Raw genomic sequence first — 14220 nt, 5'->3', positions numbered from 1 at the left:
AAACATATTCGCATTTTCATTTGAAGGACCAGAAGAAGTAATGACCCCTGAGATGCCAGCTTGGACCCGCAACTGCTCTGAACTCAAAGTCCTACCCAAAAGCCTTGGGAAATTTCTCTTGGCCTCCAGCAGACACAGCCAGCCAGTCTCCCACAGGCTCAGAAACTGTAAATAAAGGAGCAAACACAGCAGGCTTCCAGTGGGGTGTCATGGAAACTTAAAATAGCCTTCGGGAATGGCTCAGTTGAGTAAGGGGTCTGGGACGCACTCCTCACCTGTCATCAGCCACCCTCCCACAGCCAAAGCACCCCGAGCAGGGGCTCCCCATGTGAGGTCCAGTCTCTGGAACCCCATCCTCCAAGGACCAGCCTAGATTCAGGCCTAGAAACCAGTGATGCCTCAGAATGCACTGCCATGGGGGTGTATGCCGGAGGCTGTCCTCTTCTTCACCTTGAGAGGGTCCCAGGGTCACATCTGAGTATTTCTCTGTCCCTAGTATGGCGAGATTAAAAGTAACTACAAAGAGGCTACTTGCCTGGTAAATAAATCCAGGCCCAAATCCAGAGGGGACCCCCCCCCCCCAGGAGGAAATGATTACACGTCCGGCACATCATCCACGTGGGCCCAGGGGTCTGTTCTCACCGGGCCCATTCCACTCACTGTTCGGCACCTTTACCTAGAGGCCAAGTGGAGCCTGGTGAGGCTGGGGTGTGGGAGTAGGGGGATGGGAACGCTGGGCACCACACTGCCCTGAGCCAAAGGTCCCTCTCCTTCTGCTGGGGATGAAACAGCAGAGAGAATGAGGGCTGCAGGCCAAGGCCAGTGGATGGGGAGGCCAGCCGCGGGCACCACGGAAAGAGAGATGCTGGAAGACTGAGCTTCACCCTGCCACGACTTTTGATGGCAGGATTGGAAGGTGGCCTCCACAACTCTGGCCAAGCGCGGGCACCCGAGGCCCGAGTAAGACACCTGTGCCAGGTGTGTAGGCGCAAGGAGACAGGGCCAGGAAGCGGGCGTTTCAGTAACCCGACACCTCGCAGCTAGGAGGGGGGCTGGTCCACATCCAGGGAAGGCAGCAGGATGCCTTTTCACTAAGAAAGGCTCCTTTGTGAGGTTGCATGATGAATTCGAGAATCACCTTGAGGGGCACAGGAGGAGGAGGCCAGACCAGCTGAGGGGGAGACAGAGATCAGGCGGGCTGCAGTTAAAGGAGCCGGGACAGCAGAGAAACCCAGAATGCTTCCTCTTCTGCCGAACTTTGACTGCTTTCTCCCTGAGGGTCAGGAGACAAATCAATTTAAACAGGTCCCTAATGGCTAAGGATGCATGAAGTGCAAAGGGGACGGGGCCTCCTTTTTGCAAGAGTGGTTGCCTGGGGGAGAAAAAAAAAAAAGCGTAACTCAGTGACCGCAGCAGAGATGCCCTGCAAGACTCATCTTCTCCATGCTTTCAGTTTGAGTGACTGGATTCTGTCCGTCCCCCTCCATTAAATTCCAAGGAAAACCTGTCAGCCACGGCTCCAACCCAGAGTCTGGCCCAACGCTGGTCTGGAGCGTGGAGACAGCAGAAACAGAAGCGAGACCTTGCACATTCCAGGAAACCAGACCCCCATTCTAATCGGTGCTGCGGCTGCAGATTCCAGGGCAGAGGGGCCCGTGCAGCTAGGTTTCTCTGAACCCTGCAGGGAAAACGCTCAGGAGAGAGAGGCATCACTTGGCTGTGACCAAGGCAGCCGGCTGACGTCTACAATCACCTTAAAGTCCTGTACCTCTCAGGGCCACCGTCTGCAAATCTAAGTGAGACAGATCAAAACAGAAAAGACACAGCTTTGGAATCAAGCTTCCCATGGCCAAGGGCCCTCAGCCCTATTTTTGTCAAAAGAAACTGAATTCGCAGGTAGCAACTGTTATTTTTTTTTAAGATGCATAATTGGATGATGGACCACTACACTCTCTGTCTTTTGCAGACAAATGAAGAAGTAAAATTCAGGAGAGTTACGTGTGACCCATTTCTCTGCTCCTAAAGGAGGCAGAGCGGGGAGGAGCCCGGGAACCTGGCCTCAATTTCCAGCCCACACCGGCACTTCCAAGGCCCGGCAGCCCCTGGCTTTCCGGCGCGGTCTCTCAGACGGCTCAGAGCGGGAAAAGCTCACCTGACGCCAGACCTCAGACTGCAAACCCGTCCCCCCTATCCATGGGCCCTGAGCGAGTGACTGTTTGCAGGGGCTGGGACCAGGCTGCTGCCGGTGATGCTGGAAAAGACTCGGCAGGTGAAGTGAAGGGGGAAAAAGGCAACCCGAACACGTCTAAGCAGCCTCTCTGGAGGAGGAACGGCTTTCGGGGGGCACCCGGCCAGCTGGCCGTCAGTCATGCGCACGGCCCAGTTCTCTGCAGCTTCAGCTCTACTGGTAAAAGACGCCTTTTCCAGAACAATGCGTCTATGTCTAAAGGTGCCTGTCATTGATAACCGCTTTTCAGTCTCGCTGGCAAAAAAAAAAAAAAAGGCCTGGCTTGCATCTTCATGGTGAATGCTTGGGTTTGCTGGGTATTGTTGCCTTTAATCGTTTTTTTCTGACCTGTCGGATGTTAGGGAAATAGTCAGAAAAAGAAGTTTCCCATCAGCTCCACCGCACGATTTCTTTTTTCAGAAGTCTCCCAAATGATGTGTCTGTTATCATCTTTGGGGAAACAGCTGACTGCTCCGCTCACAAAAACACCATTAACTTTCCTCCTGATAAGCACCTGGCTCCCGTCCTGACTGCCCCAGATTTCTCAGCTGGGTTCCCTTCCCGCTCCAGCTCCTTCCTCCCGGTTGTTGTGTCTGAAGTGGCCAAGCCAGCGCAGGCTCCCGAAGCCTCCAGCTGCGAGCAGCAGCGGGCTGGGCGGTGACGGGTCCATTTATTAAGGGTCTGGGACACACTCCCGAGCTGTCAGCAGCCACCCTCCTGTAGCCCCTGGTCCGGGAGGGTGGGCCTGGGGCTTGGGAACGTAGAAGCGGGGATGTGATGGTGAAGCAAGGCCCTCCGTCCAGGAAGGGCACAGTTCTTCCTGAGAGGTACCCCCTGCCCGTTTGCTGATGAACGTTGTCTTCGAGGTGTGAGGAGGGTAACTTGTAAAACTGAGACAAAAGTCAGAAGGAATCTTTGGCTCAAGCGAGAAGTAAAGACCCAAGACAAGCCACTTCCCCTCTCTGGGTCTCAGTTACCTCATCAGTAAGACGAGGGGCAGACTAGACCATTTCCAACATCATTTCCAGCTCCAAAAAAATATCATATGATCTAATAAATCTGAAAAGTGCACTTCCTGATCTTTTCCTTTCAGTATGTAATTCCCATCCTTATGGAATATTCTTATTTTCCAGGCTGGCTTCCTGCATCCTGTGCTCCAGTTTCTTCTGAGCCATCTGAGCCGTCTAGTCACTGTCAAGGTGACTTCTGGGGCTGGGATTAGGATTTCCCCAACAGGAAGAGGAGATAAAATAAAAGTCTGGCCTTACTACATTCACACAACAGAATATTATTGGATCATAAAACGGAATGAAGCATGGACACACGCAACATGGATGAACCTTGAAAACATTACGGTCAGTGAAAGAAGCCAGTTACAAAGGACCACAAATGTATGATTCCATTTATATGAAATGTCCCATGTCCAGAATAGGGAACTTCATAGAGACAGAAAGAGATCAGTGGTTGCCTAGGGCAGAAAGGAAGTATGCGGTGACTGCTAACCGGTACCGGGCTGCTTTCTGGAGTGAGGAAAGTATTCTAGAATTGCACAGTGATGATAGTTGCACTACTCTGTAAGTATATAAAAACTTTGATCTATCCGCTTTAAAAGGGTGAATTTTATGGTATGTGAATAATATCTCAATAGAACAGCGTTAAAAAAAAAAGAAAAAAGTCACTGTTTCTTTTTACTTCTTTAATGTGGCTACTAGAGAATTGCATTTTATGTATGACGCTCCAGTTGTATTTCGGTCTATGTGTAACCAAACAATCGAATAAACATATTGCTCACTTTTCCAAACAAGCACAAACAGTCTGGCCTCCTCCTGCATCCTGGACAGAGCTGGCATCCGGGAGGCTGAGTGCAGAGAGCCGTGGGCTGGGCGTCCAGAAACTCAGAGTCTCTGTCACAGCCTGGCTTGTGACCTCGGGCTTTCACATCCCCTCAATGGTCCTGGCCCCTCAATGAAAACACAAGTGTTGGACCAGATGACCTGACGACCACACAATCCCCCTTCCAGTCTGTAATCACAACTCCATCCGCAGGTAAAATCAAACTTTAAAAGTTCTCTTTCTACCCCAAACATTGCATAGCTCCTAAAAGCAGTCAATCTGGGAATAAAAATCACTTCAAGACAGACCAGGTCATTTACTGACTGAGCAGAGTGACCGTTTTGGTACCATCCTATTCCATGTATCCTGAAGGATTTCTTTCAGGAGAATTTCTTCTTGGCTTCTTCTGCCCCAGCTGTCAGTGACTTAGGAGGTGGGTAACTCTATAGCTGAAGGCAACGGATATGGGTACAACCCCCTGGAAAATAATTTGGCAACCACCTGGAAAAAAATTTATGGCCCGTGGCATACACCAAGGGCCATAAAAGAAACTTAACCTTCCATCCAGTCATTGCACTTCTTAGTATCTATCCCAGAAGAATAACCCTAGATTCAGAAATAACCATGAACACAAAAATGTTTGTTTTGGGGCAAACGTGGCCCAAATGGACACAAAGAAGGACTAGTTAACCAAATGGTGGTAATGCTGGGGACAGAAATGATGAAGCTGTTGGAATAATGGTGGAATCCTGAATCTTTTTTCTTTTATTTGTGATGTGATTAAAGTGTATTTATAACTTTCAAACACTGGCATAGTGCAGTATGCCATCAAACGTATAAATGCATTTCCCATGACGTCTAAACAGTACGGTGAAAAGAGATTCAAAAGAGTCTTTATGCTGAGAGAGGAAAATCAGGCCACAGCTTAAAAGACATTGAAGCATCTCAGCCCTGGTTTATCTGGTGTGCCCACCACTATATTTATACTAATTTTTTTCTTTTTAGCAAGAGCACTGTAATTATGGTTCAAGGGCATTAATAGGTGCTTAGAACTCTTGAGAGGAGAAGTCAGTCATTATACGGATAGCTTTTTGTCATCTTCCAACCCAAGAAGCTTATTTTTGGCGGGGGTGGGGGAGGAGTTTTCTTTAGCATCATTTTGTAATGGGATACTAAGTGAAAGCACCCACTGTTTCCGCCTCATGGGAATCGTGTGCATGGACCCCAGCCTCTCCCAAATAACCCCCTGCTTTAGCAGGAAGGTACAGCTGAGGAGGGAAGGGCTCAAGGGCTCTACCTTGGGCCTCAGGATGGAGCCCACACTGACCCACCATCCTCCTGCCCCGATGAGCTAAGCAGCTTGTGAGAGTCGTGTTCCCTTTGGGTGCCTCTCTCTGAAGTGAAGGGTTGGGTTATGGGACCTGCGAGAACCTTCCACACTCAGATTTTGTGCACTGGGATTCTGTCCACAGCCAACTGGTGTCTTTGGCCAGTCAACAGTGTCTCTGCGAGGGCAGAAGTGTCCTTGTCCACAAAATCCCAGAAAACATGAAAATGGAGAGTTGATGTGGTTAGAGATGGGTTGTGGAAGGTGAGGGCACAGCTGTATTTTTCAGAGGATGAAGAACTATATGGCTGACCAACGGTGAGCGTTCCAAGAGAAGAGCCTTGGATGAGAGTGTTCTAGGACCCCATAGACAGAAAAGGATCAGTGCGCATGGGGCCCTTCTAGATGGTCTCAAACTCTTGCCCTTCCTCCTATGCCTTCTGTGCTATTATCAGACTTCTCCTCCTGGGTTTTTTCCAATGAGGGCTGAACCACATTGGGCTACATTTTCCAGAGCCAAAAAGGTCAAATTGGTGGAGAAATGTCAAACTAGGACCTAAGAAACCCCAACTCAGGCCATTTCTTGACCAGTAAATGTTCAATAGAAACTTAGCCTGAAAACTCAGCATGCGGACCACAGGCTCCCTGGTAAAGAGCACACGCTCTCTGTGGTGGAGACACAGAGATGGTTGTGTGGTCAGAACCCAGGTTTCCACAAACTGGGAGGCCGTAAAGGAGACAGCAGTTCAGGGCTCCAGAGTAGACTCCAGAGACATCAACATCCATCTTCCGGAAACTGATAGACCAAGCAGGCAGAAAATCAGTAGGATATAGTTGACCTTATCAATCCACTAGACCTAATTGATGTTTATGAAACACTCCACCCAACAACAGCAGAAGATTCTGCTGTTCACATGGAACATTTACCAAGAGAGACCGCATCCTTGACCAGAAAACACATCCTAACAAATTTAAAAGCCAAAAAAAAAAAAAAGAAAGAAGAAGAGAAATCATACAAAGCATGATCCTAGACCACAGTGAAACTGAACTAGAAATCGATAACAGAAGGCGAGCTGGAAAACCCACAAGTATTTGGAGATTAAGTAACACGCTTCTAAGTGACACCTGGGTCAAAGACATCTCAAGAATAATCTTGGAGTGAGGCAGACTTGGGTTCAAATCCTGGCTCTACCTCCCTCTACTGGGTAGCCTTGGACAATTATCAGTCACTTCCTGGAGCCTCATCTCTTCCCAGCTGGAGAACGGAACGATGCCCCTCCCTCCCTGGGTGACGGTGAGGGAAGCACGAGTTTGGCCCATAACACAAAGAGCACAGTGCCCAGCTCCCAGAAAGCACCCAGTGGTGGTAGCTCTTCTGGTCACTGTTCTGCCCACTGATGTTTCCTACCACCTGGCTGTCCTGGAGAACACTGTCCCTGTCCCCCCATCACCCAGGCTAGCTCACCCTCTGCCAGAGAAAAGCAGACGTGACTGCTGAACGTTGAGCCTTCCCTCCTCTGTATCCAGTTGGCAGCCATCAGCCGGGACAACCCCAACTGGCAGAACCCTCTGTGTCCATCCATCCCCACCGAGCAGGGATGCCGCTTGGAATACTGGCACCGAAGAGACAGCGCCCCTAGTCCTGGGGTGTGAGATGGCTCAACTGTTGGACGATCTAGTAAAATCTCGCCCGAGCCTATGTGGAAGGGAAGTCTACCACGAATCGCACCAAACTCTCAGAAAAAAATGAAAAAATAAAACAGTTTATCAGGCAGACAGGCCTGCCGTCTTCTCCTTGAGATCTGATTGCACAACTAATGAAAAAGATGTTTCCTGAGGTTTGAAAATATTGCACAAGGCTCTGACTCATTAAGACCAAGCTTATTCAAATTTGAAAATTATTGAAAATTCCAGCCACAACAATACGCCCTCTGAAACCACCATGTGCCCGAGGAGGCATGATGATCTCCTGGTGAGGGACCAGCTGCTGCCACATGACGCTGTGGAGGACTGCTATTACAGAACACACTGACTTGACAATTCGTCCTAGGAATCGAAAATAATAGGGTATCTGTGGGCTCCCAAACTTTTTTTTTCCTTAAGATGTGACAAGTCTTTCCTTGTGAGGAATTCCCAAAACATGGAAAACAAACTAAGCGTCAATCAGGAAGGTCTTGGGGCTGCTATACACTGCTCTCTCCTGGGCGTCACATACTCTAAGGAAGGTTAATGAGATGACATTTGTGAAATCCCAGGCATTCCAGGCATGCAGCTCTTCATTCAAGAGAAGTCACACACTTCTCAGATGGTACGGACAACGCCTGGGGGTTTCACAGGGTGACGACAGGCAACGTGGTGTCTGAGTCTCTCTGCCCAGAGAAGCTTTTCTAACATATTTGTTGGCAAACCCCAAGTCAGCCTCCAGGACACAGGTCCCGCATCACCCTCCTTCTCTGTGACGCCTTCTTTAAGCCACTCACGCACCTTATCCCCAGGGAGACATCATTATAGTGCTTCCTCTACTGAGCGGACTCCTTGACGATGATGACGATGATGATGCTAATTATTATTACAGCTAACACTGATCCAGTTCTAGTAATGCACTGGGCACAGTTCTAAGCACTAAGTTCATATAATGAGGTGTTTCCATCTTTCAACAAACCTATGACATAGGTATGTATGCACCATTATTTTTATAATGATTTTACTGATGAGGAAACTGAAACTTAGAGAGTTTAAGTCACATACGAGAAGTCATCCCTTTACAAAGTGGTGATCTGACTCCTTAAGCCGGGTGTGATATGACCTACTACGAACTTCTTGAGATCACGGGCTACCCAGCCTTTCTCACCTCTGATTCCTTCTATCTGGACCTTCTAAGTACACAGAAGGTGTTCAATAAATGCTCTGAATGAACTTAGAAACAGAACTCATGGCACTAATTCCAAAAGCTGAACTCTGCCCTTCCAGCGGCAACAGACATGCCTCTTCAACGGGAACCATTTGGGATGGCTACACTCTTCTCATTTTCTCTGCTGACATTAATTTTCTCTCTTTTTGTTAACGGCAGAGAAGATGGAGAAGGAAGGAGAAAGGGCTCAGGAGGGATCTCACTCCAGAGGACACATGCAGCCCAGCCTCGGAGCCCCTGGGAAACAGCAAGGGTCACCGGGTTCAGTGGAGCTCACCTCCTGGGGCTGGACATGCCACCGCAGTGGTCACCTGGGGACCTGCAGCAGACAGCACAAAGCTGCAGTACGAGGCAACCAGACCCAAGTGGGCCACAGGCATTCAACCCGAACCCTGGCTTTAACCATCGATAACTTAAGAAAAAGAAATAACTCTTAAAGAAGCCAGCCCAGGCTTTAAAACAAGGATGAGGTTACCACAATTCTTCAGAGACTAGCTTTCTTACAAGAATCACACACCATTCCAGCTGGAAGAGCCCTCAGAGATCACCTGGTCCAATCCCCTCACTGTTGAGGCTCTGAAGGTTCGGGGGCCGGTCACCTGGTCAGGTAACAGCCTAGGCAGGGTCAGAGGCAGTCTCAGCCTGTCAGTCCCTCCACCCCAGCTGGCCTCACCCACTGCCAAGCTTGATTTCTTCTTCAAATTAAGCCTTACCATCACTATTTATTCACTTGAAATATAAGCTCATGGAAAGTCTGATTTCTCAATCCAAGGCACGGAACGGCGTCCAGGATCACACAACTCCAAACGCACTCAGGATCCAGCCCTGCAGTCCCGAGGCCGTCGGCCGTCTGACCACAGTTACTTCATGGTCCCTGCCATAATCACTTACTGAATGCAGTTATTTTAAGTGCTAATGCAATCTATTTACAGCTCCTCCGGATGGAACGGAGTTACTCAGACGCTTGGCTTCTATACACTTGGCTTACTAATTTTATGAAACCTTAATATTTTAACTCTTTAGCAAAACCAACTGAGAACAAAAGAAGATAACCAACCAGAGTGAGCAAAGCCTTATAAACTATTCAAAAGGCATCTAAGCCAGTGGTGGTTCCTCGCCAGGAATGCAGGGCCGGCCCGCACCTTCAGAAGCCCTCCCTTGTCAGGCCTGGGGTGAGACCAGGACGAGGAGTTCCTGGGCTCGGGGCTGCTGGGGTTTTTTTGGGTGGGGCGGGTCGCTTTCCTGGAGAGTGTACTAGGAGGAGAAAAGGACTAGACTTCTGATGCTTGAGGAGTCTTTTTCAGGCCTCTTTTCTGGCTTCCTGTCCTTTTTTTGGCAGAAATCTGCTACACATCCTGGCTAGTTTTTTGCAGCGTCTGGGAATCCGGAGGAGCCTTTCTCTGCCCAAGAGCAGTCTGGGGCCTGGGGCTCTGGTTTGGATGGATCTCTGCTACAGCTGCTTCTGCTTTTTGGCTTTTTTTCCAGCAAGGGCTGCCTTGATGGCAACTGGGGGCAACCATGTCCTCAGACTCCTGTGCCTGCGGAGCGAGCACTGTGACGTGGCCTTTGTTTCTGTTTCAGCTCAAGGCCATGGCCATCTGGAGCTCTGTTTATTCCAGCTATTAGCTTCAGCTTAGCTGGGGTTGGCTTATAATCTCGGTTTCTCTGTCAACAGCACAGAGTGCTTATGAATGGGCTGTGGACCAGATGCACGGGTTCAAGTCCTGGGCAAGGTACTGTTCTGTGACTCTGTCTCCCAGCTGTAACCTGGGGAGGATTACAGCACGCCCCTTATAGGGTTGCTAGGAGGATCAAATGGGTTAACGCAGGCCTGGCACAGAATAAGCACGAAGTATATGTTAGCCCTTATTATCAGACTATTAGTAATTGCAATTCCTTTCTTTTTTCGTAATCCCCTGACCAGTATAGGGTTTTTGCTTGAAGCTAATCCAAACTGCCCCTGGTGGAAGACGACAGCTCTTTTGATCTCTGGTATAACTGGACACTTTCCCATCCAAACCCGGACAGCAGCATTGATTTCTGAAATAGATGATTTGCCTTCATTTCCAGAACCATGATTAGAGACCCCCTCTGGAGTCTTTGTGAAACAGCTTACAAATAAAAGTGCTTTCTTTCGAATGGTGGCTCATTCCGCCATCCAAAGATCCACTGTGGCTCCCAAACGCTGCGCGCCAGCCTGTCCTACCTCCCTTGCCCTCGCTCTCCACTCCAGACAAACCCTCTTCGCGATCTCGTGAATCGGGGAGCCGATCCTTCCCCTCGTCCTCGCACGCTCGCTCCAACTCCAGGCCTCCCGTACGACAGCGCCTCCTCCAAAAGGCCTCGCAGGGGCACTCCAGCTAACAGTGCTCCTGCCAAGGCTCACAGCTGGAGCAGGCGGCCAACGCACAGCATTTAACAATGACGTCAGGTGACCTGCTTGTGGGCAGGGCTTCAACTGAATGAAGTCTTGGCTCCCAGGCTCCTGTCCTCAGAGGTACCTCCAGGAAGTCAAGGGCGGAATGCTAGATGGGGGGAGAAGGGCGGCAAAAGTGAAACCTTCCGTTGAGGAAAGACTGGGTGGCCGTGTATCTCCAGCACTTCTGGTTTCTTCCTTCGTTCATTTATTCATTCAACATCCCCCCACGCATCTGCCAGGTGCCTCCTATGTGCCAGGCAGACACACACACACACACACACACACACACAAACAGTGCCGGATGCACCGTAGAGCTCAGTAAATATTTGCAGAAAGAAAGGACAGAGGAGAACAGCTCTGCACCCTCTGTCTCTCCCTCCTTTCTGGGCCACCACGCTCATCCTTCCGTGGCTGTCCCCTCGCTGGTTCTCCTGGGAGCCCGCTGTGGGCCTGACAGCCAGTGGGAGAGGACCTGTTTCCCTTCACACACACGGTGACTATTAATGACCTGAAACTTACTCAGTGACTCCACCTTACTGGCAGTGAATTCGGTGCTTGAATACTGCCAGTTACTCAGGACCCTGTGCAGCTCGACTACAAACAGTAACAGCTAGCTTGTTTTTGACAAAAACACACAACGTGCTTTTTTTATAGTCATCACCTCACACCCAAACTACTGATTGCACTAGCCCGAACTCCGTGCCCTGGCGTGTTTGGCATTCTACTGCTAGCTTTGTCCTACCCAGGTATTTTTGGTTATTGTTTGGTTTTTTTGTTTTGAGCTGCCCTGGCTCAAGAACATCTGAGAACACTTTGGCCCTGGGGCCCTGCACCACCAGCCTGGGTCACCCCTGATGCCCCCCACCCCAAGCAGCCCCAGCCACACCAATCTGTTCACCAAGCAATACCTGGCTCAGCCTGACCCCCGCACTCCACGTGGGATGCACTTCGGGCCCTCCCCAAACTTCCTTTACCCGGCCTGACCTCCCTTCCCCAGGCTTGGGGCTAAACACTGGGCTGCTTCTGAGTAAGGCTGTCCGGGTTCAAATTCCAGCTGAGTGGCCTTGGGCAAGTAGTTCCACCTCAGTTCCCCCACCTGTAAAGTGGGAATGACAGCAAAGGCTCCCTCCTCTCGAGGCTGTGAAGGCCGAATGCAGTCACACGTGTAACACACCAGGCACACGGACTGGGGCACAGAGTGGGCACTCAATACGCACGCGTTGTCATGCCCATACCTCAGACTCAGCAGGTTCACTTCTCTCGGGAATATCGCTCCTCCACCCTCTCATTAGGCTGTTTCCTGAGCGCGGAGGCTGGCTCCCTGCTCCCGTGCTGGCAGAACACACAATCTCCGTTTCAACTACACTGCTCTGGCACCTTCCTCTCTGTGTCGGCCAACCTGTGCCAGGTCCTAGTGCTGGACGGTTTTCCTACAAAGAAAACCTAGAGCAGCCCCTTGCGCTGGGCTCCCCTCTTTCCCTTTCCACGCACTGCCCGCGGCGAAGAGGCACCGTGTGGCTGCAACCAAGCGCACTGCCAAGCAGAGCTGGCCCGTCCCCATACCGCTGGATTGGCCGTAGCTGAACTCCGTATTGTTTTTCCACATGGTCTCTCTGACTGGAGACGAGAAGCATCCCTCTGGAAGGTCCCGCGAGAGAGTTAGACGATTGCTCCACCCTTTGCCCCATCACCATCACCTCCCCTGCCAGGATGGGTCTCGCTGATAGAGAAAAGATGCTTAAGGAGGGAGAGGGTATCCTTCTCCCTCATCCCTAACCCTCTCCCCTCACCCCTGCGTCTAAATATTTTGTGATCCAAAACTACATTCAGCTTGTTCAAAAAGAACCACTTTCATTTTTGTAGGGTTGGCTCAAAACACGGGAAGCAAGGCGGCAGCAACGCCGCTGCACCGCCTAAACTGGTGCCTGGCCAGGGCGGCGAGTGGGGGGGGAGGGGGCGGGGAGGTCACCTGGGGAAACTGGGGAGCCTGACGGGCAACACCGTCCCTTTCAAATAAAAAGGCAATGTTTTCAACGACAGTATCCGAAATAAAAATGAATGCATGGTTAATTTTAAAAGGCGAGGGGGCAGATGCAGAGAAAGAAGGGAAAGCTACGGAAATTAGACTCGGTCCCAAAGCCTCAGACTCACGCAGCACACGGCACTTTTTTCAGCCCCGAACTTCTCAACTCTCTTTATACCCACATTCCTGTCTTGTTTGTCCCCCAGGCCCTGGCGCGGTGCGGCTCCCCGCGGGGCACCCAGCAGCCGGCCAGCGGGCGGGATGCCCCGTCACCCTGGCTCCGGGCTTCTGGACAGAGCACGTCCAGGACCCGCCGCGCGCGGAACAGACCCTGGGCTAGGCGCAAAGCTCGGTTCCGACAGAGCCCGCGCAACGCTGCCCCCGCCGGGGCGGGTGCCCGCCTCTCCCGGCCAGTGGGCGCCCGGAATACCCCGCCAAGCTTCGCTGCCCCTCTGCCGGCCCGTCCGTCCCGCGGGGGCAGGTCGGGGCCGGGAGGCGGAGAGCGAGGAGCTCCCCGGAGCGCAGGTACCTTGGCCGCAGGCGCCGCGCTGCAGGACGATGACCGGCGGCCGGTGCAGCCTCTCAGAGCGGCGGCTGGCGGCGCGCAGCCGGCACAGGTTGGCGTAGGTAGTGGCGTCGCTGCCGCACACCGGCTCGCTGCTGGTGCACACGCAGAGGCCGGCCTGCGCGCGCCGCCGCACCGTGGCCGAGGCGGGCACGCCGAAGGGTACCACGCACTGCAGCCCTTCGCCGCACGGGCCCTCCTGCAGGCCGCACTCGGCCCCCTCGGGCGCGCCGCACACCTCGCAGCAGCCGCACGCGTCGCGGACGCGGCCGCCCTCGCAGTGTGCCGGCGGCGGAGCGCAGCGCGCGGGCTCGCAGCGCTCGGGACACCCGGCTGCGCCTGGCGCCGCGAGCAGCAGCAGCAGCAGCAGCGGCGGCGGGAAGAACGGGGCGCGCGGGGGCTGCATGGCGGCTCCGACGGCGGCGGCCGGTTGAGCGAGGGCAGGAGTGCGGCGCCGGGGAGAGAGCGGGAGGGACTCGGGGCCAGCGGGCGCGAGCGCGCGCGGCCGCGCGGCCCAGCCCATTGGCCTCGCGGCGGTGACGAGCTGCCTTGGGGACGGGCACTGCGCCCGGGAGGGGGGCCGGCCGGATGGCGGGAGGGCGGGCGGGCTGCTGGACCGGGGACCGCCCGCGGCGGGGGCAGGGCGGGCGCGCCGGGGCACGGCGGGGCTCGTGGGCGCGGGCGGGGCGGCTCGCGGGTGGGCCCGCCGGCTCGCGGGGCCTCGTTTCCCGGTCTCCGCTTCCCATGTATCCGCCTCTTGCGGCTTCCCTCGCCGCGATTCGCGACCTTAAAACTAAAAAGAGGCTCTGCACGGGGGAACCTGCGGTTGGCCGGCGCGCGAGCGCCCGGGAAAGTTCCCGCAAATTGCAGAGTTGGGGACCCGCCCGGCCTCGGGAGGGGCCGTTGCCCAGACCC

The 14220-nt window shown here is 52.8% G+C and overlaps 1 protein-coding gene across 1 annotated transcript in view; it reads right to left on the bottom strand.

Moving 5' to 3' along the window:
• Window positions 1-13726, bottom strand: part of HTRA1 (HtrA serine peptidase 1) — a 55762-nt gene extending 42036 nt beyond the window's left edge. The window contains exon 1 of the mRNA XM_082674115.1: window positions 13270-13726. Within this exon, the coding sequence (XP_082530241.1) occupies window positions 13270-13711 (442 nt within the window). The 5' untranslated portion in view covers window positions 13712-13726. The remainder of the gene's footprint in view (window positions 1-13269) is intronic.
• Between the last annotated feature and the right edge of the window lie 494 nt (window positions 13727-14220).

The sequence above is a fragment of the Grampus griseus genome (genome assembly GCF_964374135.1).
Source record: "Grampus griseus genome assembly, chromosome: 16".
NCBI classification, from domain to species: domain Eukaryota; kingdom Metazoa; phylum Chordata; class Mammalia; order Artiodactyla; family Delphinidae; genus Grampus; species Grampus griseus.
This window is presented reverse-complemented; position numbering and strand designations above follow the sequence as displayed.